The sequence below is a fragment of the Onychostruthus taczanowskii genome, unplaced genomic scaffold, assembly GCF_017590055.1.
Source record: "Onychostruthus taczanowskii isolate IOZ18803 unplaced genomic scaffold, ASM1759005v1 scaffold40, whole genome shotgun sequence".
NCBI lineage: Eukaryota > Metazoa > Chordata > Aves > Passeriformes > Passeridae > Onychostruthus > Onychostruthus taczanowskii.
This window is the reverse complement of record NW_024501460.1, coordinates 6314403-6335306: the sequence shown is the minus strand read 5'-3', so window position 1 is coordinate 6335306 and position 20904 is coordinate 6314403. Positions and strand designations below refer to the sequence as shown.

At 36.8% G+C, this 20904-nt stretch overlaps 1 protein-coding gene across 1 annotated transcript in view; it reads left to right on the top strand.

Annotated features, from left to right (window-relative positions):
• Window positions 1-20904, top strand: part of EXOC2 (exocyst complex component 2) — a 111319-nt gene that overhangs the window by 82617 nt on the left and 7798 nt on the right. The window contains exon 23 of the mRNA XM_041413223.1: window positions 18214-18269. Within this exon, the coding sequence (XP_041269157.1) occupies window positions 18214-18269 (56 nt within the window). The remainder of the gene's footprint in view (window positions 1-18213; window positions 18270-20904) is intronic.

Genomic DNA, 20904 nt, shown 5'->3' with positions numbered 1-20904 from the left:
CATGTATGTGAACAGGAAGAAAACGATGTTTTGCAGGTCTGTTGCATATGATGTTAAGGGAAAAAAGTCTTCTGTAATGGCAAATGAAGTTGCTAAAGGACTTGTCAGTTTGGGGGTTTTTGTTACAAAATGCTAGTAGTTTGTTTATGACACAAGAGGGTTCTTATAGACAGCAGTCTTTAAATAGTCCAGTTAAAATGTGCTGGTTTTCATTCAAGCTAACTGCTCTTACAACATACATTAGTAAATTGATGTTTTGTCCTTCTGGTAAGGAAATACCAACTATATAACAATCAAATTTGTATTTGGATGAGTTGAATTAATTCATCCTTAAATGACCCATTCAGTAAGCAAGTATGACAATCCATGTGTTGAATGACTACAGTTCTTACATTTGTTTACTACACATAATTCTTCACAGAGTAGAATCATATACCAAAATTGTAATGTCAGGGGCCCTCATATTATAGCCTTGCCATTTTTTGTAAAAAATTAATTTACTGCTTAAAACATAAGCACAAATTTCAATGCATGTTTCAAAATACTTTCACTTGTGTAATTTCATTTTAACCTGAAATTTTTCTTCAATTTCACTTTGAGGCATTTAGGTTTCATTCTGTTTTTCATTTCTCACAAGATTGTATTATCATGTTATATTCATGACTGAATTTAAAATTTAAGGATTATTGTAGCTGATGAAATGGAATGCACATTGTCCTTGTAAAAGGTGGCAACAGAAGAAAGCAGTGGCGCTTCAGCTTCCTGTAGTTTCTACCAACACGTTACCTTGAATTTCTGACTATTATAGCAATCCCATTAGAAACCATCCTGGAGAGACATCACATTTTTCAGTTCCTACTTGCTACACACTGAGTTGCACTTGTATGTTCACTTTATTGATATCTTCTTGTGCTTCCCCAGCTTCTTGCATGCAAGATTTTCTGCTTCTAATTGTGATTGAAGTTTCTGTTGACTGCTCTCAGCAGCCTCTAGACTCCACGTGTACAAGCGTACGGTAGAGTTTATCTGCATCTTACCTGGTTTATACCTTATGCTTCCTCTTGCTTTTCACATGCCCTCCCTCACTCACAGTTCTGATTTGTGGCTTTTTCTTCTATTAAGCCTACCAGTAGTTGTTTACTAGACTGCTATCCATCACTCTTCCAGCTTCTCTTTGGCTTTACCTGTCAAACTTCTTGCTAGGATACCTTGTGGCATTTCTGTCTATGTGTCTGTGCCTTGCTAAAGACTAAAGACTTCCAAAATGAAATTTTGCTGTGATTCCTTGGTCAGACAGAAGCTTAGGCTTGTAGCTTGAGAATTCTGTGCTCAAGTACGTGTTCTAACTGATGACAAGTCACTTGAATACCTGCATAAGATTATAATTATTGCAATTTCAGAGGATTTACTTATCAGGCATGTCTGACAAATCAGAAGTCTCTTCTGACTTGTCTTCTTCTGTTGTCTAGCCAGTTGTAGGAAGTTGTATGATACTTGTCATCAGTTCAGCATTTTCTTGCTTATACAGTCAGCCTCTGTCTTGTGAGGACATGTGTTAATGTCAATAGCCTTCGTTTTGTTTTGGTTTTGATTTTGTTACAAGGCGACCTAAATTTTTTTAGCCCCTCAAGCATACTCTCTTTGAGAAACACTTAAGATCTTCTAATATCATTTAGTATTTTTATGACTGTCTTTGGTAATAGGATCTAATCCCTGCATTGCTCAAAGCAGAAAGCTAATTGGAGATTGGAATCAGTGATAATGCATAGAGGAGAAAGGGCAAGCATATTTTCCCCCCTCTTCCAGCACACTATTTACAAGCACGAATGAGGGTATATCCACACAAGTTTTGTACTGTCTCAGCCCTTTCAGTAAAACAAAAGTAGTAATAAATTGTGTCATCAACAAAACAATACTCCGTGGTCTAGCTTGTTGGCATAGTGAATGCTTTCATGTTTATGTTGCATTTGATAGGCACAAATGGCATTTTTATGTTTCCTGTCTGATTTACTAAATTCTTTGGGAGCCCCAATGTTATGGAATGATGCAGTTTTGGAGCACAGGCAGGTTGGGTTTGCAGGTTAGATAACTGAGCAGAAGTGAAAGAATGGAAGTGTGCGAGAGGACGAACTCAATGGGGTTGTTTCAGAGGGGTTTGGAAACCAGAACTGAAGACTAGGGAGGTGAGGGAGGTATGAGAAGATAATAGGCAAAAAAGCTTAGAATTCCAAGTCAATAGTCACTATTACTACTACTTGGTTTTATTTCATTACTAGCTGGGTTAGAAGCCAAAATAATTTCAAACCTTGGTTGTAAGTGAGGTGTTTGAGTGAGCTATGTTAGACTGCTCCTTCAATTGTTACTCTTAGAAACCAGATTTTTTATTATCTTGGTAATGCTCAAGGTAGTTTCTGTGGCAATGTTTAACAAACTGATGTGTAATGAAACTAGTGGAGTGGCGAAAGTAAGTCACATGAAAAGTAAAATTACCTGTAGTCCCAAACTCTGGTATCAGATCTGTTCTGGAGTTCCTAGTTAGACTTTTTTGCTTGGATTTATTCTCTTCCTTCAAAGATTTTTTTTCCACAGGTGTGCTAACTGTAGGCACTTTTCTCTTTCTCAGAATATGCAGCTGGGTAGTGTTAGCTGCTAAAAGGTCTTGTGAGTGCTCTCTTCTTCTACCCAGAACTGTTTCCAAGTCCCTCTGGCAATCTTTACCCAGATCTTACTGGGGTCATCATCACGGTTTCAGAAGGCAGTGTGCATGGGAACACTGTGAGATCAAGAAGCATTTACAGGTCACGATTAATATTTGTGAAACTTAATTGTGTTGTTGTTACCTATTCATAGGTGAATGTGGCTCCCATTTAAGGCTCATCTGTAGGAGAGGTTGGTTTGCTGGTGTTTGTAGCTAAGTCATAGTCCTCTAGCTCAAATTATAAAGGATCAGGGATTTGTGTGTGATATTTAGATGGAAAGTCCCAAGTTAAAACTTTGGTATTGTCCAAATAAACTCAGCTCTGTCAAAATTACCCATTTTTCTGTGCATGGAGCTGCCTGTGTAGTTCCTATAATTCAAATTGTTCTGCTTAGCAAATGGTTTTGTCTTGTTAACCATTAGCATGTAGGTGCTCTTTAGAAACAATCCGTAACAGTGATCTCTCCTGATAAAGGTGCTTAGTGTCTTGTGGTGGAGATTCTTCAAGAGCCATATAAAATACAGCATTATACTACCTTCTGTGCAGATGCAGACAATCATCTTAATACATGTTGGATTTGCCCCAGACAGCACAGCAGAGGAGGTCCAATAACCTTGATGTCCTTAGTGAGCCCACTGGTCAGTTCACATTCTCAGTTATGGTTTGAAGTTTTGCGTAAGGGGTCTGTGGTCAAACATAAAATAATACTGATTTCAAGATGAAGGAGGAGTAGTAAAAAACTATTTTCCAAGCCCTGAATGTATGCAGTAGTTAAGGATGCTGTTGTTTTTAACGTTTTAAATGCACTGATGAAAATAGTCTCCAAAATGAACATTGCAGCTGGCGAGACTTGCAGAATCCTAGTAGGACAGTGGGGAACAGCTGTCTCCTCAGTACTTCATAACACTTTTTGCCCAAGGGTGTGCGTGTTTTTAAGTTAAAAATTCTAGTGTAACAAAATACCTCAGCTTTCTCTATACAAAACTTCTATACAAAATTCAGCCTGGAGCATATTCTCTCAGTAGCCAAGTTATCAAGCCCTTGAACTGTTACTTTTTCAGTGGGAAAATATGATTGGCTTCTAACAGTACAACGAATTCATTGTAATAAAAAACATTTCATTAGCTTAAAATTTCTTTACACCACGCATAGCAATTTAAATTTAATGAAACACTTAAAACTTTATTGATGTGTGGATGAAATTAGTGTTGGGATTGTTCAGCAGTTGAAGTAATTCAAAAATATTAAAAGCCTTTACTTTGAACTGCGAAAAATCTTAAGCTTTCCAGTTATTGTGGGTCACTCCTGAGTCAAGATAGCTTCCAAATGTTGACTTTGGATTAAATAATTTTTAAGAATCTATTGTTCAGGTCATGCAGAAACATTCTTCATTTCAAATCCATGCCCTTTTCAGAATGCTATAGGGGATTCAGTAAGCTTGGAAGTGAGAAACAGTGAAATACTAACACTGGAAGTCAGTGCAAGTTCTCACCTTCACATTAATAAATAGGATTAATATGTGATCTCATCGAATACTGTATGTTTCCTACAACAATTTTCTCTCATTTTCTCCTTTGTCATAGCAGACTAGAAGACAGTAAGGTGCAGTGGGTTTTTTTGTTTTGATTGTTGGGGTTTGGTTGGGTGCTTTTGTTGTTGGGGTTTTGGTTGATTTTCTTTTCCTGCAGTAACGTCTCTAAAAGCTGCTGTTATCTGGTTCCAAGTCATGGTTATTTGAGCAGACAGATAAGTAAAGATATATATAAAATTCAACTTAGGACATTTTTTGCCATAAATAAGGCATACTCTTGTGAGTAATTATTCCTGATATGCTGATCTATGTGCATTTGCCTGCAGTACATGTTGCAGCTTTTAAATACGTACATTGGTAGAAGTAAGAGCTGTCTGAAAGGCAAAATGGTGATTGCCCCTTCAAGGTCATCCCAAATTACCAAGTCTGTGGAAAAAAAAAACAAACAAACAACTAGATTTTGCAATAGAAATCAAATTTGAGAATTTGGTGAAATGAAGCAGAGCACAACCTCCTACCACATTTTCCAAAGAATCCACTGAATCTGTAATCAAAGTCCCTTTCTTCAGTCAGCTTTTTCCCATGATGCGATACTTCCATCCTGCCTACTAAATACTGCTGCCTGTTAGTGTTTGTAAGTTAATACAGTGACCTTGATTTAGTTGCCAATTTGCTGAATTTAGTTACTTAAGACGCATAAAAATTTCATATACTTTCATGCATTTCATGTACAATTGGTACACAAAGCAATTTGGAAGAAGGTATGTAAAAATATTAAGAACCGGTTCTGTGCTTTTTTTCAGTGTGGTGACTGCTTGAATTTTTTGAGTTAAGAGCACTCACTGACCTTTGCAGAATCAGGTTCCAGAAGTATTGGGTTTTTTACGTTATGCATTGACACCTACTTGTTGTCATTATACATTTGTGTAATTCAATAGAAATAGCAACTTTCAAAAAAAAATCATCAATTTTAATAACAAAACATACTGTAAAACCATGAAAATTGTGGATCTTAGTGCTTCTCATAAGCTTTTTCTCAAAGCACCACTTTTGAAGTTGCTTACTTTAAAAAAGTCTTTTAAAATGTCTATACTTTCTCTTGCCAATTTTGCCTTTTCTTTTACTTACCCAAGTATATCTGTCGTAAGTCACTCTAATAAATGCAGGACATGTTTCATGGGTAATTAAATTTTTTTCAGTAACTTGAAGGTTAGAGACATGCAGAGCAAAACTGGGCACTAAAATTATTAGTGTCTGTATTGTTCCAAACACTTTATTTGTGAAATTAGTCTCTTTTGGATCAGTTGACTTCAGTTTTCTCATTTCTTATGATAATAATATTTGAGTGACAACCAAAGTAAATTCATAAACATAGTATATCTCTAAGCCCATTCTTCATTTATGAAATTGCTGTCATTTTGCATTTGACAGGCTATTATTACAGTACCAGTGACTTAAGGAATTATGAGAAGAACACACAGTTTCCTGAGTGAGTCTGTGTTTTGAAAGGTTTTAATAATTTTAGGTTTTATAAAATCATGAAAGGACACCTTCAGGGTGCCTTAAAATTGATGTGTTTGAAAGAAATAAATGAATATTCTTGCCGACTATGCTTGGTTTGTGTTAATGAAAGGAAATACTGCTTGAGATTTTTAGATTCAACTGTTCACAATTTTGATAGAGATGTTGGTTTTTAGTCTACCTTACAATTAAAGGAGTGTCTGGCTTTTCCTGTTGAATTGGTCATCCTTTATCTTTATGGGGTGAATACAGCTACTCTTTTGTCTGTGGAACACCTTTTTAAATTGGCATTCTTGTCATAAGTCTTCCTGTGTGCAGACCTCTGGGGGCAGTCTGAAGGGGTTTGTCCGTGTTGCTGGCGTTGACCCCCACGGACACCACGGTACGTGTGACTTCACTTCTGTAAAGTGAGAGACGTCTGGGAGTGGCAAGGACCCCCAAGTGTGATGAGTTACCACACTCAGACTTTTGGAAGCCTATTTCAAAGTTGTCAAGGGGTACAACTGTTTGGGTTTTTTTTTCTTAAGAGGCTCACTTTTGAAGAATTTGGAAAATAAATGGCAAACAGGTTACAGTACTGGAAATTATGTGAGTGCCAGGCTTCAGAGGTATGTAGGCACTAGTTTTACAAGATGATGATGCTCTTCATTTGTCTACTACCCACCAGCTGGTCTGTTTCACAGTTTCCCAATTATTCTTAAACCTGAAAAAAAAAATAGGAAGACAGCTTTTAAGCAGCAGAGCAGTTTATTGGTCAGCATAATCTAACTTTATTTCATGAAAAAACTGTTGATGCATGCAGCTATTTGAAAATATGTCCAATACATAGCAAATATTTATATACACTTTGTAGTCTGTTCCATCTTATGTGCAATATTGTGTTGTCCCTCAGTGTTTCTTTTGCCTACAAACTTTGGAAACTTAAGAACATTCGGTGACCAGGAAAGAGCCATTAAGTTTCCACTCTGCTACATTTCCTGGATACACACAGAAGGATCACAGTCCTGTCTTATAAATTGCTAAAACCAGTAGGAACTTATTCATACCAGGGATGTGTGCCCTGTTTTCAGCACACTGTTTTTACCTGTTGGCTATAAGTAGTCTCTGCTTTATCAAAATAAAATCCTTTAGCACTAATATTATTCCTACAGTGGAAATGTAGTGATAGATACATACTTAAATACACAATGCTATGACCTTTATATGCTATGACCTTTATATGCTATGACCTTTATATGCTGAAAATCAAGGGGGGAAGAGAGAAGAAATTTGTTAAAATTTTTTCTTCTGGAAAATGAAGCAGCATTCTACAGCAAATGGATTGCTGGTAGATAAAGTTCAGGTAATACTGAGTCATCCTTAGATGTCTTCATTTTCGTGTCAAGGAGGAGTGTTTGTTATATCTGAGTGTCTCATGCATAAATTTCGTTCTTCAGAACCTGGATTTTTTTACATTCAGGAAAAAAAATGGGTTTGGTTTAGATGTTATGTTTTAGTCAGGTGAAATGTCTTTTCTTGTAGTGCAATTTTTTTTTCATCTTCCTCAAACCACCTACTTTAATATCTAATAGTTGTAATTCATTTCTACTGTTGGGTTTTCCCTTCAGTCAAATTGTACCCACTTTAATTCAACAACAACAAAAAAAAGACTCAACATCCCCAAAGCTGTTAATGCTGAAGTAGAAACAGTAAGGTATTTTTTTAGTAATGCTAAATCTATAGAGCAGCACACTGTTGGCTGTGAAGTATTTATATTCTTGTTCTGACACCAGGTTGCTTTTATGTGTTACAGCTACACATTGGTGCTTGCTCTTGTAGAGCACTGTAAAGGCTGTAACTCTGCCAGACCATGTTGTTCTTATTTAAATGACAGCAACAAAAAGGCAAATTTCTGTGGGTCATGTATCTCAAGTACTGGGTTCATCTAACGATCATCAATGCATTTCTTTACCAGTGGGGAGTGAGCTGAAACCGGTGTATGCTTAGATGGAGAGGTATGAATGGCTATAACCTCTGAAGTAGGTTTTTTTTGGTTTGTTTTTGGGGTTTTTTTTTTATGTTAGTGCATCGGAATTCTTGGTTTATGGGGTTTGGGGCTTTTTTGTTTGTTGTTCCTTCACCATTTACATTCTTTGTTATCTGATTAGTAGGTTGAAATTTTGCTGACTGTGCAGTAATTTGACAGTCTTCATGGTTCAGTTCCAAGTATGATATGCAGCTTCTTTTGCTCAAGACCTTCACATGTGCATTGGTAAAATGCCTTTTATGCTTTGTTTCTGTGTTTGGAGGAAGAAGTGAAAATAAATCCATCTCTTAACAAAATCCTTGCAAGAACATGCATACATATCAAATTGGCCTTCAGCTACCTGCTCTTCTTTTAAATATTTGATGCAAGCAAACATCTCTCCTTCCCAAGTGAAGCACTGTTGGATTTTGCATTTTCTGTTGTGGTCTTTGACAATTGCAGATTTTGCTCCTTCTTAATAATGAAGGAAACTCTATTCTATCCTATCCCAGAAGCAGTGGAGTTTATTATCTGTAAGGAAAGCAGTAATATTGGGTAGACCTCTTCAACAGTCCCTCAGATCATTCTGTGGTTTTAATGGGGTAGCAGAAAGTTCAGAAGAGCCTCAGCAGCTTCAATTTTAAAGATATCTCAGTTTGGGCTGTGCAGGAAGGCACAGAACCAGTATTATTCTCTTGGTGCTTTCCTCTTGTAGACTGAAGTGAATGCATAGACGAAGATATTAATCGAAGTATTGGCTATCTTTAGAGCTCCTGCCAGTCCAAGGCAGCTGAAGCACAGAAACTTTCAGGTTCTTTGACTGTCATGACATAATTTAAATTGATTGAATTAAAGTAGTTCAAAAACTACAGGTAACATAAGTCTGAAAAGCCTTCACATTTTAATATTATTAGAAATTAGTTTTGTGGCTATTTGTGTCGGGTCCTTCAAATGACATTCACTATGTTAGATCAACACACTACCATGGCTGAAAATAAGTGCAAGGTGACTAATTCAATGATGTAGCATTCAGGCCTTCAGATCTCAAAATATTTGGAAAGGTTGTGACTTTGTGTGATCAGCCTCTTCTCTTGCTTCAGAACTGTTGTTTGTAAAAGCACTTTGCCACATAGGTTACCAGTAATTTCTTCATTAAATTTCAATTATTGATAGCTATTTTTTAGGTCACTATTAGTTCTCGGGACTTTTTCTCAGATTCCTAAGGCACTCTATATTTATAATTACCATGAGCTATGCAGACAAGAATTTCAAGAAAACATTAATCTGATTCACAGTTTAATTAGTATGGAGCTAGTAAGAACAATAGATTTATCAAAACATTTTCAGTTTTACTGAGAAAAACCTGCTAATGAACTATTTATAGCACACTTGTATCTATTTTTGTCAGTAGTCTAAGGACTGACTTAGGACAAATGGGTTAAAAAACAGGAAATGTGGTTAAATAAGTGGGTAATCTCTCCAGAGAGTTTCCAGTTTGCCTACACGTTCACATTTTCTTCTTAATATACTTTCAAAACAACATTAAGTACAGTACCTTGAAATCCATCTCCGTTTAAAGGAGGGAATGTTTCCAGCAATAGCAGGAAGTGGCCTAGTGAGAAATTTCACATTCTTGTTTAAATTGAAATTATATTCTGGAGTCCCTGTACTTAAGTGGATTTTTCTTCTTAAATGACAATGGAGCAGTTGTGTGACATTTAACTTGGCTCAGGTGTATCGTATGGATCCATAAAATTCTGTGAATGCTGTAATTATGTCTTTCATTCTAGACTGGTTTTAAATAATTACTTTTCTTTAGCTTACCTTTTTCTTATATACGGTATTTTTTTTATGGTATTTATGGTATCATCTGTATTATTAATATATTATGCACATACTTTAAAAATATTTATAATCATGTTTGATGGTTGTAAAAACCTTCAACATGATTATAAAAATTGTGTAAAATTATTGTTAAAATAGTGTTATCAATCAGACTGCATAAATCTTACTGTGAAGTAAGGAATTTACTGAACATGATAATGTCCATTTAATTCTCTAGAATTAAGAGGTGGTGTCTGTATTTCTTTGGGCAAACAAAAGCAATAAGTAAATGATACCCATTAATTGCACTGCTTATTATTTGTTTTTTTACAGCTACTAATTATTAACTTTTTTTAAGTCAACTTGAATAATACTAGTGAGCTGAAATAAGTAGGGAATATAATAAACAAATAAGGCCACTTAGGTGGTGGTAAAGGTTGTGACCTGGTGGATCTCCTGTATTTTGAGAGCTACTGCCACTATGTCTTCTGCTCACAATATCCTGCAAGCAGTTTTCTGGAAATGTTTTTATCCAGGGCAAACAACAAAGCATGATAGCAAATGTATTTTTAGTAATTAGGAAGAAACAAGCAGGCTTGTGTAGCTGACTTAATTTAGAAAACAGGCCACTGGTAGTGCCGTTAGCTGAAGCTGATTTCCTATCAACTGTCTTTTAAGGGAGAAACCTTTGTGCTGCTGTAAAGGTGAGCTGCTTTGTTATGTCCATGGGGAAATTCCAAGTCACGTCTCTACTTTTTTTAATATATATATTTTTTTAGCATCTGTGGGGTGTCAGGTTAGATGATATCACTGTGTGGGTGGGGGCACTTCAGTAAAACAGCATGAAATACTCATGTACCAGTGCTGTAGTTCATGGAAGGCTTATGCATGCAAACAGGTTTGTCTGTTCCTCTAGGTTAGGGAACTATCTTGCAAGGTGTAGGCTGCTTGGAAATTAAAAGACTACTTTTCTAAATGGGGTATCACATTTAGTGTAGTAATTGCAAATAGTTGCTAGCTTTCAAAATAATTTTCCAGAAACATTAAATAATTTAGGGCATTTTCTAATGAGGCAAATTTTCTAATGAGGCAAATACAGTTTGTTGTTCTGGGAACTTACAAAGTTAAACAGACTATCAGTCACATTAAAATTTCCCTGCTTATAAATGTTAGATTTCTGAATAGTTTTGAGGGTCAACACCTTTTTTCAAATGCATTTAATGCAGCCTCAGGCATGCTGTGCTGTTGGTTCTCTTAGATAGATATCAGCCTTTTTCATGTCATCCTGGGCACTTCATTCTAAATCCAAATTGGTCTATGTTTTTTTTTTTTTTCAAATCCAAGTTAAGTGCTCTGAAAAATTCAAGTAATAAGTTTATTCCTTCATATAAGGAATATTCCTTCATAAATACGTTCCCAATACCAGCATAATGTAAACTGGTTTTTGATATATGTACTTCACAGACCAGTACCCTGAGTCTCTGAAATAGTTTTCTTGTAAGGTACATTATAAGTCATGTTTATATGGAATTCTGCAGCCTAAAAATAAAAATATTTTGGTGTTCATTTGAATTTTCACTTTTAGTCTATGCTGCTTCCTGTTCATTTCTTGGGATAAGATAGTTGATAGATCTTCGCACGCACTGGAGGTGTCAGGCAGTGATCTGTAAGTATGGGAAGCCTGGAATTATCTGTAGATATTGTAAATTAAAATTTTTCTACCAAGACACATCTGCACAGTTAACCTTTTTTAAAAATTGCTCCCGAAGCTTTTGCATGGAGGCAGTGCTGACTGCCCTGCTGACCTGCTGTGACCTCAGTGTTTTACTCTGTAGAGCCTCTTTCCCCTCCCACCCATTCTGCCTTACCTGTGGAAATGTTTGGGGTTTGGAAAGAGATTACTTGATTTTAGCTGGAAGTTATTGTTTAGGTTAGATTGAAAAGTGAAATTCTGTGGTGTGTGTGGGGCAGCTTGGTTTATCAGGAGGCATCCATCTGAGCTTGAAATTCTCACACTGCACAGGCAGGACAGGGCTCACTTGGTGTGTTGCAGAGCACAGACTGCCTTTTCAAGAGCTGCAGAAATACAAATTATTGTCTGCCATCCCAAAAGGAATCCTGCTAGCCCCTAGCACTGCTTCTGCAACAGGAGTTGCATTGGAGAAGAATGTGACCATGCTAGAAATTGTGCTAGGATAATTTTAGTAAAAGCAGGCATCAAATACTGGTCTTGCAGCTGCAGTGCAGCCAGAACCTAGAGGAAACTTAACAGTTAAAATCAGACTGTTTAAAGAAGTTACATCCACATGGCTTTGGATACCATTCATTAGTTTCTTTTTTAATGTACACTATGCAGCACTGATTAACGACTTGCAGTAGATGTGTGCAGCTTTTTTTTTCCAACAGTTTCACATAGCAGATTAAAAACTTACAGAAGAGCTGTGGGAGCTTAACTGACAGTTCAGAAAACTTTGTGTGTGACTCGCTGTAAAGTTTGGCTGGCTGTATCTGAAGCTTAGAAATTAACATTTCCAATAACATTTTGCTTAAATTTGGCAGTAGGATGTAATGTAACTAAAAAGAATATATATTAAACAAAAATTTAAAAGCCAGTTCCTTCATTAGAAGAGAGCAGATTAAATACTTTTTTGCATTCACCCTCCTCTAACAAATGAAATGTCCAGGAACAGGCAATTATTGTTGTTCTGCAGCTAAATAGGAAAAATATTAATCTCTTTGGATCGCCAAATTCTGTACATTATTATTTTTTCAGAAAGTTTTCATTAAAAACTAATCAGGAAAAAGGTTTCAGACTGATTGACTGTTACTGGCGTAACCCACCAAACAGAACAATAAATTGTAAAAAATATTGCGTACAATTGGATGTGTCTTAAAATGCAAAATTTCAGACTCCCAGGCATCAGTTTTCCTATCTCTACCAAGTCATGCTCAAGCCTCACGGCCAACAAATTTAGTGTTCTCTTTTCAGAAGCACTAAGAAACATTGCTACCACCAGCAGCGGTTGCTTGCCCAGTTAAGTATTGACCTCCTACAGAATGGTCTCAGAATGCTCTCTGTTGTTGCCTAAATTGGTGGCTCTGTGCCTACCCAACACTCATTTCTGAGCTTAGGTTTCTAATAAGTCAGTCAACTCAGTCGTGAAACAGGACTGGTAGCTTAGTCAACATATTAAGAACTGTTCAGTCTTCTCTGCTTTATTTAAAAAAAAAAAGTGGCAGCTGTCAAACTGTAGAATTTCCTGTGGATGACTTTTCTAGCTCCTCCAGAAAGGAACAGTAGCTTTCAATATTCCTGCATGATTTCTCTAACTAAATTTGCCTTTTTTCTTTTCTTTTGATCCTTCATAGCCTCTCGTCCTCATGTTTTACTGCTAATAAGCAGAGGTACCTGCTGACATCACCTGCTTTTTCTAAACAGTTACGTGCATTTATCCTCTCCTCCTCCTTTTTGCACAAAAGGCAAGCTAAAAGGCTGGTTTGGTAAGAGGCAGCAGCAAGGTTGGATTCCCAGGTGTCCATCTCAAATGAGGTTCCAATCTCACAAAAGTTAAAAGTGTGTCAAACCCCATCTGCCTGGGTTAAAATTTCCTGTGTGCTTCAGTTGTCCTCACTGAACTTGAGCTCATTCTTTGAACTCGAGTCTGCAGAAGGCTTAAAAATGTTTGAAGCTCATATCATCCTTCAGGCTATCAATTTACTGTAGAAGGACTGGGAACATTTGAAGCCCCAAGCTAACTTCTGTCACAGAAAAAGCAGCCTGATGAGTTCAGTCTTACTGTGTGTGCAACCTTTGCTCTTTTCTTGCACGCAAGTTTTTGTAACCTCTCTGTGTTCTAGAATTACACATGTGGTATTGGAGTCCCAGCTCTTTCATGCTTATTCAGTCACTTTGGGGGTTTCGTAGTATAACAATGTCATATAAGTACTTGGGGGAAACATATCTCTGAGAACTAACTACAAGTGGGACAACTGGTAGCACTACAACATCTGAAGATCTCCTGAATGACTCCTGCATTAGCAAGCTAAAAGTTTGGTTTCTGTTACTCCTCGGAACCACAAACCTTTTTCCCTTCTGCTTTTCCCATCATTCACACAGTCGTCCATGCTACAGCCTTACAGTGTTGCTAAAATTGCTTTGAAATGTAGACTGACACATTTAAGATGTAAACAAAAAAAAAAAAGAAAAAAATTAATAGGTGGTATAAACTGGAGATTAATGGATAATTTTGTTATATGTTTCTCTGATAAAAAGTACAGTGGAGAGTCCAAAATTGGAAGATGCTATTTTAAAGTTTGTCAGCCATTGTGATAGTTGATGGCTGAAATTGTCCTTCATTTTTATTTCTTAAGTCTTCCCATTCATTTTTCTTTAGAGCAATGCTGGGGCTTTGTTAGTGGCAGCTAGAATTCCAGCAAGTCAGTCTTTGGTATTAAGAATAGAGTGGGAGTGGAATGCATTTATGTTGTAACAGAATAATAACATTTTCTTCAGAGAAATTGCAAGGGCTTGTTGAGACTTTCTATAACACATTTCTGTCAGAAGCAGTGGAAAGGCATTGTATTTGTCCTTCAATATGCTAAATAAGAGGTATTTTAGACTTAAGAATGTTATGTTTCACTTGATTAGCCTAATAGTTGCAATCTACAGTTACATGGTGCATTAGCTTTCTGTGCTGTATAATAGGACTGGCAGCATGGTGTCCCAAAAACTGTAATTGCGTGGGCTGCTGAACAGTTGTAGAGAAAGCTGCACAAAAATTCTATTCTAGACAGAATTTTTTTCATTTTGAAATGAATTTCACAACAAATTCACAGTTGGATGCCACTGCTTGTATTTCCAGTGAATCATACTCCAGAAAAGTAATACTTTGCTTCAGCAAAGCCTGCCACAAACAGTACAGTGATATAAATCAGAAATGGGATATTTTTTAATTGTAACTTTTCAAAATATAATACAGTTATTAACTGTGCCTGCAGGTCCTGACATTCTGATCTGTTTGGTTTTGTCTCCACATCCAAAAATTAAATCCTTCACAAATAAGACAAAAGAGAGGGATGGGGGGAAATGCCCTTTTTACTTATGTTCTATTTGTGGTAGGAAACTGACCCCCCAAGAGCAATGATTGTCATAAAACCACATTTTTCATAACTTAGTTAGAGCAAACCTTTACTCAGTGACCTTTAATTTCCAGCCTAAGTTCACTGATGGCCATTCATGTATACCTTCCTTTCTTTCTTGTGACTGTGTTATTCTTCACCTTGCACAGTTCTTCCTTCTTTCCCTGTTTGGTTCCACTAACTGGCATTTTTAGAGTGCAATTGCGTGTTCTTTCTGTCTTTGGCTTGTTTAGCTTACCACGACAAGGTCTTCCAGGTTATTAAACGCTGCAATTAAGGCAACTGCAGTTTCATGTACATAGACTGTCTTTAAACTGCATAGCTTTGTACAGTTTGTGCTGAATTATTTGCTCTTAAATTGTAACACCTGTCGAAGAAACTGAGGAAAGATTTGTGCTGGTACTGAGCTCCCTGATCCTGCAGTCATTGCAGGACTGAGCCTGCTATGAAAGGTCAGGAACACCTAATTATTTTTTGGAATCCTAGTAGCAGTTATCTCCTTTAAGTTCTTAGCTCACCCATTTGTCCTTGTGCATGGTACAAGGATGGAATATGTCTGTTTATGCCTTTTCACTGAGGTTTAAGTTAACTATTTTATCATGCAGCTAGGATACACTAACAATACGTAATACTAAACTACTCTCACTTCATTTTTACCATAGCTTCTATCTCCATTCCATTTACTGAATTGATTCTGAGCTCTGACATAAATTACCATTTTACCTTAGCTGAGAACCACCGGACAGTGGTGTTCAACACCTGGCGCTAATGTTGCTGATACTAGTAATTTCTAAAAGCATGAAATAACAGTACTTAGGTAGTTATAGCAGTGATGGCAACTTGGTAACTCACTCTTCGTGAAATATGTTACGGAAAGTTTCTGCAGATACAGTGATAGGCAACTTTTACTAGCACAGTCAAGAGCTGTTTAATTTGGGTGCTTGCAGCAGCAGACAGAATTAGCAGCTCCTACCCTGAGCCAAGTTGCACAAATGTGTGAGAAGAGGCTCGCTACCTCGGGGGTTTAGGTGGGATGGGTGGGAAATGAGGATTCTTCCTTGAAACCACATCACCCTCTTATACAACCCATTTCAGTCTCTATCCAGTCCAGCTTTTCACTCACCTCGTTGATAACACTTCTTCCCAGTTCAGCCTGCTGGCCACCTCTACAGGAGACCCACATGCCCTCTCTGTTTGACATGGCAGCCCCCTCTCTGTACTTTCCTTGCTGCTCCCCAGCAGTAGCAGGGTTTGAGCGAGATACTTCATTAGGGAACACTCAGTTGGGCCAAAGAAATGCTGCTTAGGTCACAACTGAAATTTTGATTGACTGAGGAAGGTGCTGTGGCAGTGCTCAGGTATCCCTAGAGAAGGGAGACTGTCAAAGTCTTAATCTTGTTCAGCATTTGTGCAAATGTAAAATCACAGTTTCCCCGTGAAAGATCCTACTGTCACAAGATGAGGCTGGGAGACAGCCAAAAGCTGAATACCATATGGGTTTGTAGACCAAAAGCAACACTGCACCCTGAGGTTAACTGCAAACCAGCTCCCAAATTCACCCTATACCTCTTGATGTGGTATGCATACTATTGTTCAGTGTCTGGTCAAGTTGTATTTGTTTCTGGGGTGTGATAGAAATTTTGACCTCTGTGATATAAAGTATGCAGAGGATTTAAACAGGGGCAGAGTGAAGTAAAAGTAGGAAAACAGTACAAGAGGAAAAAGGAAGGGGGTGTTGCATTTCCACGTATACCTGTGATCTTTTGGTGTGGTTCAAGTATTGGTGTGTAACATTCTTGCTTTGTTTTGCAAGGTTACAGGGCAGGAGAAAAAGAGTCAATTTCGCAAAATTTCTGGTCTTGCTTTATTCCTCCCTCATTACCTTGCTAAGAAGAAAAAAATTTTAAGTTTGCAAGCAGGTATATGATACTGTTTGACTTGTCTTTGGATTAATGTAAGCAGAAAAAAACTACTGAAATTTTCAAGGGGAATAATAAAGGTGTAAAGAGAAAAGGCACCTAGAGCACTAGAGATGTTTTGGAATGTGTGGAGAAAGGCTTGTATTTTTCTGACGTCCAGGCTGCATCCCACTGCTCATTGTAGATGCTTGTTCCTCATGCAAGACAGTCCTGCCATCCTTGTGTCCTGCTTTGATAACATTTTTATCCGTAATTGTCTAACAAAGAAAAAGTGTCACCTTTTTAGATCTTGAGGCAAGTTCTGGCATCAATGGTTAAAGATATGAGCATGACTGAGGTGGCAGTAGTGAGATACTACTCTTCTCACAGAACAGCTCATTTTGATTATCTTGGGTAACCCTTTTTAAAGCTGTTTTTTGTATCAGGACTAAGTTTCTGCATTGGTGTTATCTGAGAGCAAGTAAGATGAACTTGATTAAAGGTTCACTTTGTAATTTTTATAGCATTAGTCTTAATCACACTGTGATCTCTGAGCTGTATGGTCTCTCCAGGCTTTGTCCATGATTCTTGTATTTACTGTTGATTGAATTTATTGAAGGGAGGGATGGGGTCATTGCACTTTCTCTCATTTGGGGTAGACTAATCTAAATCACAAGTTGAGGTCATGTGGATCATTAACCCTCTCTCATTACTTTGTTTGTACTTACAGCATTTATACATGCTTTAATGAGTTGAATGCTTTCTGATTTTCCTTTGCCTACAGAGTGAAGTGGCCATAAAAACAAGTGAGGCAGTTTTAGATTTTTGCCTACTTTAAATCTTAGATGACTGGACTACAGGCTGGGAAAGTTACAGAATTACAGCAGCAGAGAGTACTAAGAGCCTAACTAAAGCACATGCTGCTGGATGTTCTGTTTAGAATTCACTTCTTAGTGTAAATTGACAAGTGTTTCATAAGCTTGGCAAGAAAATGCTTATTTGACTTCTCCACCTTCCCCAAAAGGAAATTTCTACTAAGGCATGACATCTCCTATAAACTGCCATGAGTAATATATTCTGAACCGCTTTCAGATAAACAAGAGACCTTGCTATTCCTATCTGTAATAATTCACAGATAGAGAAGCTGATAAAGTAGTACGATCTTGAAGACTGTTATACAAACAAAACCCCTTGACTTTGTTCTTTAGAACTTATCAGACTGTGGTGCATGTTCTGTGCCATGGTGTGTGTATTCTAGCAAAGCATCCAGAATTTATTTTTAATAATGCTAGGTTTTTTTTTATTAAATTGCAAAGTTGATGAAATTGTCTTGCTAGAGAAGAACACTAAAACAGGAACCTACTGGCTTTTTTTAACCTTCTGCTGTAAGGAAATGTGCCTTTCTCCCTTTGATTTGAAAAAGGAAATAGTCTGGTGGTGTGGCTATAGAACTTTCTCTTTCTGCCTATGATTGCAAAAGTAGTAGTAAAAAATGAAAATAAAAAGTACAGTAAATGAAAATAAAAGAACAGCAGAATATTATGGTGTTGTTGAGACAACAGAATGAAAGTAATTATTTTGTTTCTCTTGTTTCAGGTGTCAGAAACTACTTGAAAGAAGCATTAGTGAATATCATTGCTGTGCATGCAGAGGTGAGGAGAAACTTCAGGTCATTTCATGCTTATATTCATATGATTTCAGTGTATTTTTGCTGGTAAATCCTGGATTTTTTTTATTGAGGTATCTTTGTTATTGATGTGTTTTAGATTAGGTTTAGCCAACCTGTTATGCAACGCGTAACTTTTTCATGGGCAGACGGAGATGAGTAGTTCCTGTTTATCCTCTCTATCACTCCATTACACCTTTTTGTCTCCATTATCTGATAAAGAGGAAAGCCAAATGCTAAAGTTAAATTCTCCCTTTCCATGCAGATAATATATAGATATGTAGCTAGTTATGATGCTCTCTTTCTCTGATTATCTTTATTTTCCAAAACATCTGTAAATTAACTTCTGTTTCACCTTGAAGGAAATGTTCAACACATGCCACTCAGAGTGAAAAGCCAATATATGTCAGTCTTCTACATCCAATGGAAATAGGAAAGCTAAACACAGAAAGTTTTATAGTCTTTCTAAGCACAAATACTGCTTGAAATACCTCAGTAGGTAATGGCTACCTAGGCTAGCGAGTGCATGTTAAAACACTGCTTATAACATAATGAGCTCGGAGGGGCTGCAGTTATTTAGTCTTTTGGGTTTTTATGCAGGAATTTTCTATGGCTCTTTAAGTTAGAGCCTGTGTTTTACATAATCACTCCTTCTAATCATCAAGAGTGTTAACAGATTACTGTTGCTCCTGGTAGAAGCATTGGTAGTAATATCACTCTTACCTTCCAAAACACCACAAGTATGGCTGCTCTACCTTTTCCCTGTAATTAAAATATAATGAAATTCACTTGAGGCTTTTACTTATCTTATTCCTTCTTGAATAACAAGGATTCTTACAAATTAAAATATTTTCAGGAACTTAAAATTTAACTTGCAGTATTTTTGATACTATTTCAGTGTTATATTGTAGCAGAAGCATTTTCACAGAAGCATTGTGATTTTACCAAATGCTTCCAAATGAGGCAATTAGAAACACTAAAAACATACACCAACATAATACCAATTTTTAATACTGCGTTTCAGTGTAGTGGAAATTGATTAAAATGGAAATAAGGGGTTTTGTTTTAAAAAGATATAAAGTAATTTGTGACTTATTGAACTAGGCTTGTAAACATGCATACTTTTTAAAATGCTGCAGCAGAAAGGTACATTGATGCGCTCTCTTCATTGAGACCGATACTGATTCTGGCCTAAATAGCACTGCTTCATAAATATCTAGATGTGAAATACGCAGAAATATCAGAACGTGTGTCAAGATGAAACTCCCATTTCCACTGGTGAAATTCTGTTAAGCTGGGTCAGGTGTAAGTTTAGTTAGCAAGGCAACAAGTTTCTGTATTTTGAAACAGCAAAAATTAACTATCAGATGAACAGCAAGAATAGACTGAAATGGAAAGAAAATTGTTTCTCTACCATTGCATTCAAATTTTGCCGAAATCAAAATAAGGGCTTCTTATTGCAAATTTGTGATGATTCACCCTTGCTGACAATTATTTTTCTGGGATTCTGTAAAGTAACTTCAAGAGTGCTCGTTGCAGGCAGAAATAGTCTCTTCTCAGGAGAAGATCTTTGGGCATGTTCCTGGTATGCTTGTGTTGAATTGGTCACCAGTGTTTGGTGCTGAGTAAGATTACCCCTTTCCAGCACTGGTAACAGCTGGTAGCTGATTTATGGGGTCGGTGAACTTGGCCTGTGGTGCAGACCTGTTTTTTGGAATGGTCAGCCTTATGGGATGCCTGCTACACAATTATTTAAATCACTGAAAACTCTGCAGGAATCTTTTTCTTTGTTTTTTTTTTTTTTTTCCTTGTTGATTTTTACAGGTATGTGTTAAAATCTTCGCTCAGTTAGTAAATTTCCTTGTCATACGTGGGATCTAAACTTTGCATAAAAGCAAAGGTATTTCAGCAAAACAGTCCACTACTTAATTCTTTAGAGTTTTTCAAAGCAGAAACTGGGGAAATGTTTCAAAACTTCATACATCTCATCTTCCTTCTTGTACCACTTTAGTCACATACTTAAGCTTACATACATCACTCCAGCTTCATGTGTCATCTTCTCTTCCAGCCCTGTGCAATTTAATGCAGTTTTTATCATCACCTTTAAACTTTGACACAAGTTTGGTGTGTCTAACCTATAATCTCACTTCCTCCTGTATTCCAGCCTCTTGGTCTGCATTTTCCCGAATTCATTATAGAAAAATCATACTTTTTTTTTTTTTAAATCCACAACAATTTCTCACTTCTGTAAAACTCCCTTTAAGGAAGATTGGTCTCTTCATATTTTGCTTCAAGCGTAGATTTAATAAATTTGTGTTGCAGTTACTATTCTGAATATGCAACTTTTAAAAGTTACACAAATAAGTGGTTAAAAAGATGATTTTGATTCATGGGAAAACCAGTAGGATTTAAAATTTTTTGCCAGGGAACTAATAAATGGCAGCAGTGGCAGAGTCTAAATGAAAATCCATTGACACTCTCATACTCACACAAGCTGTCAAATGTTTATCTCTGCCACAGAGTATAATGATACTAGCCATTTAACAGTGGTCAAATATAAAGGAGTCTAGAAGAAATAGCAAAATATATGGGTAAAAAGTGACTGAATGTGTACCTGTCAG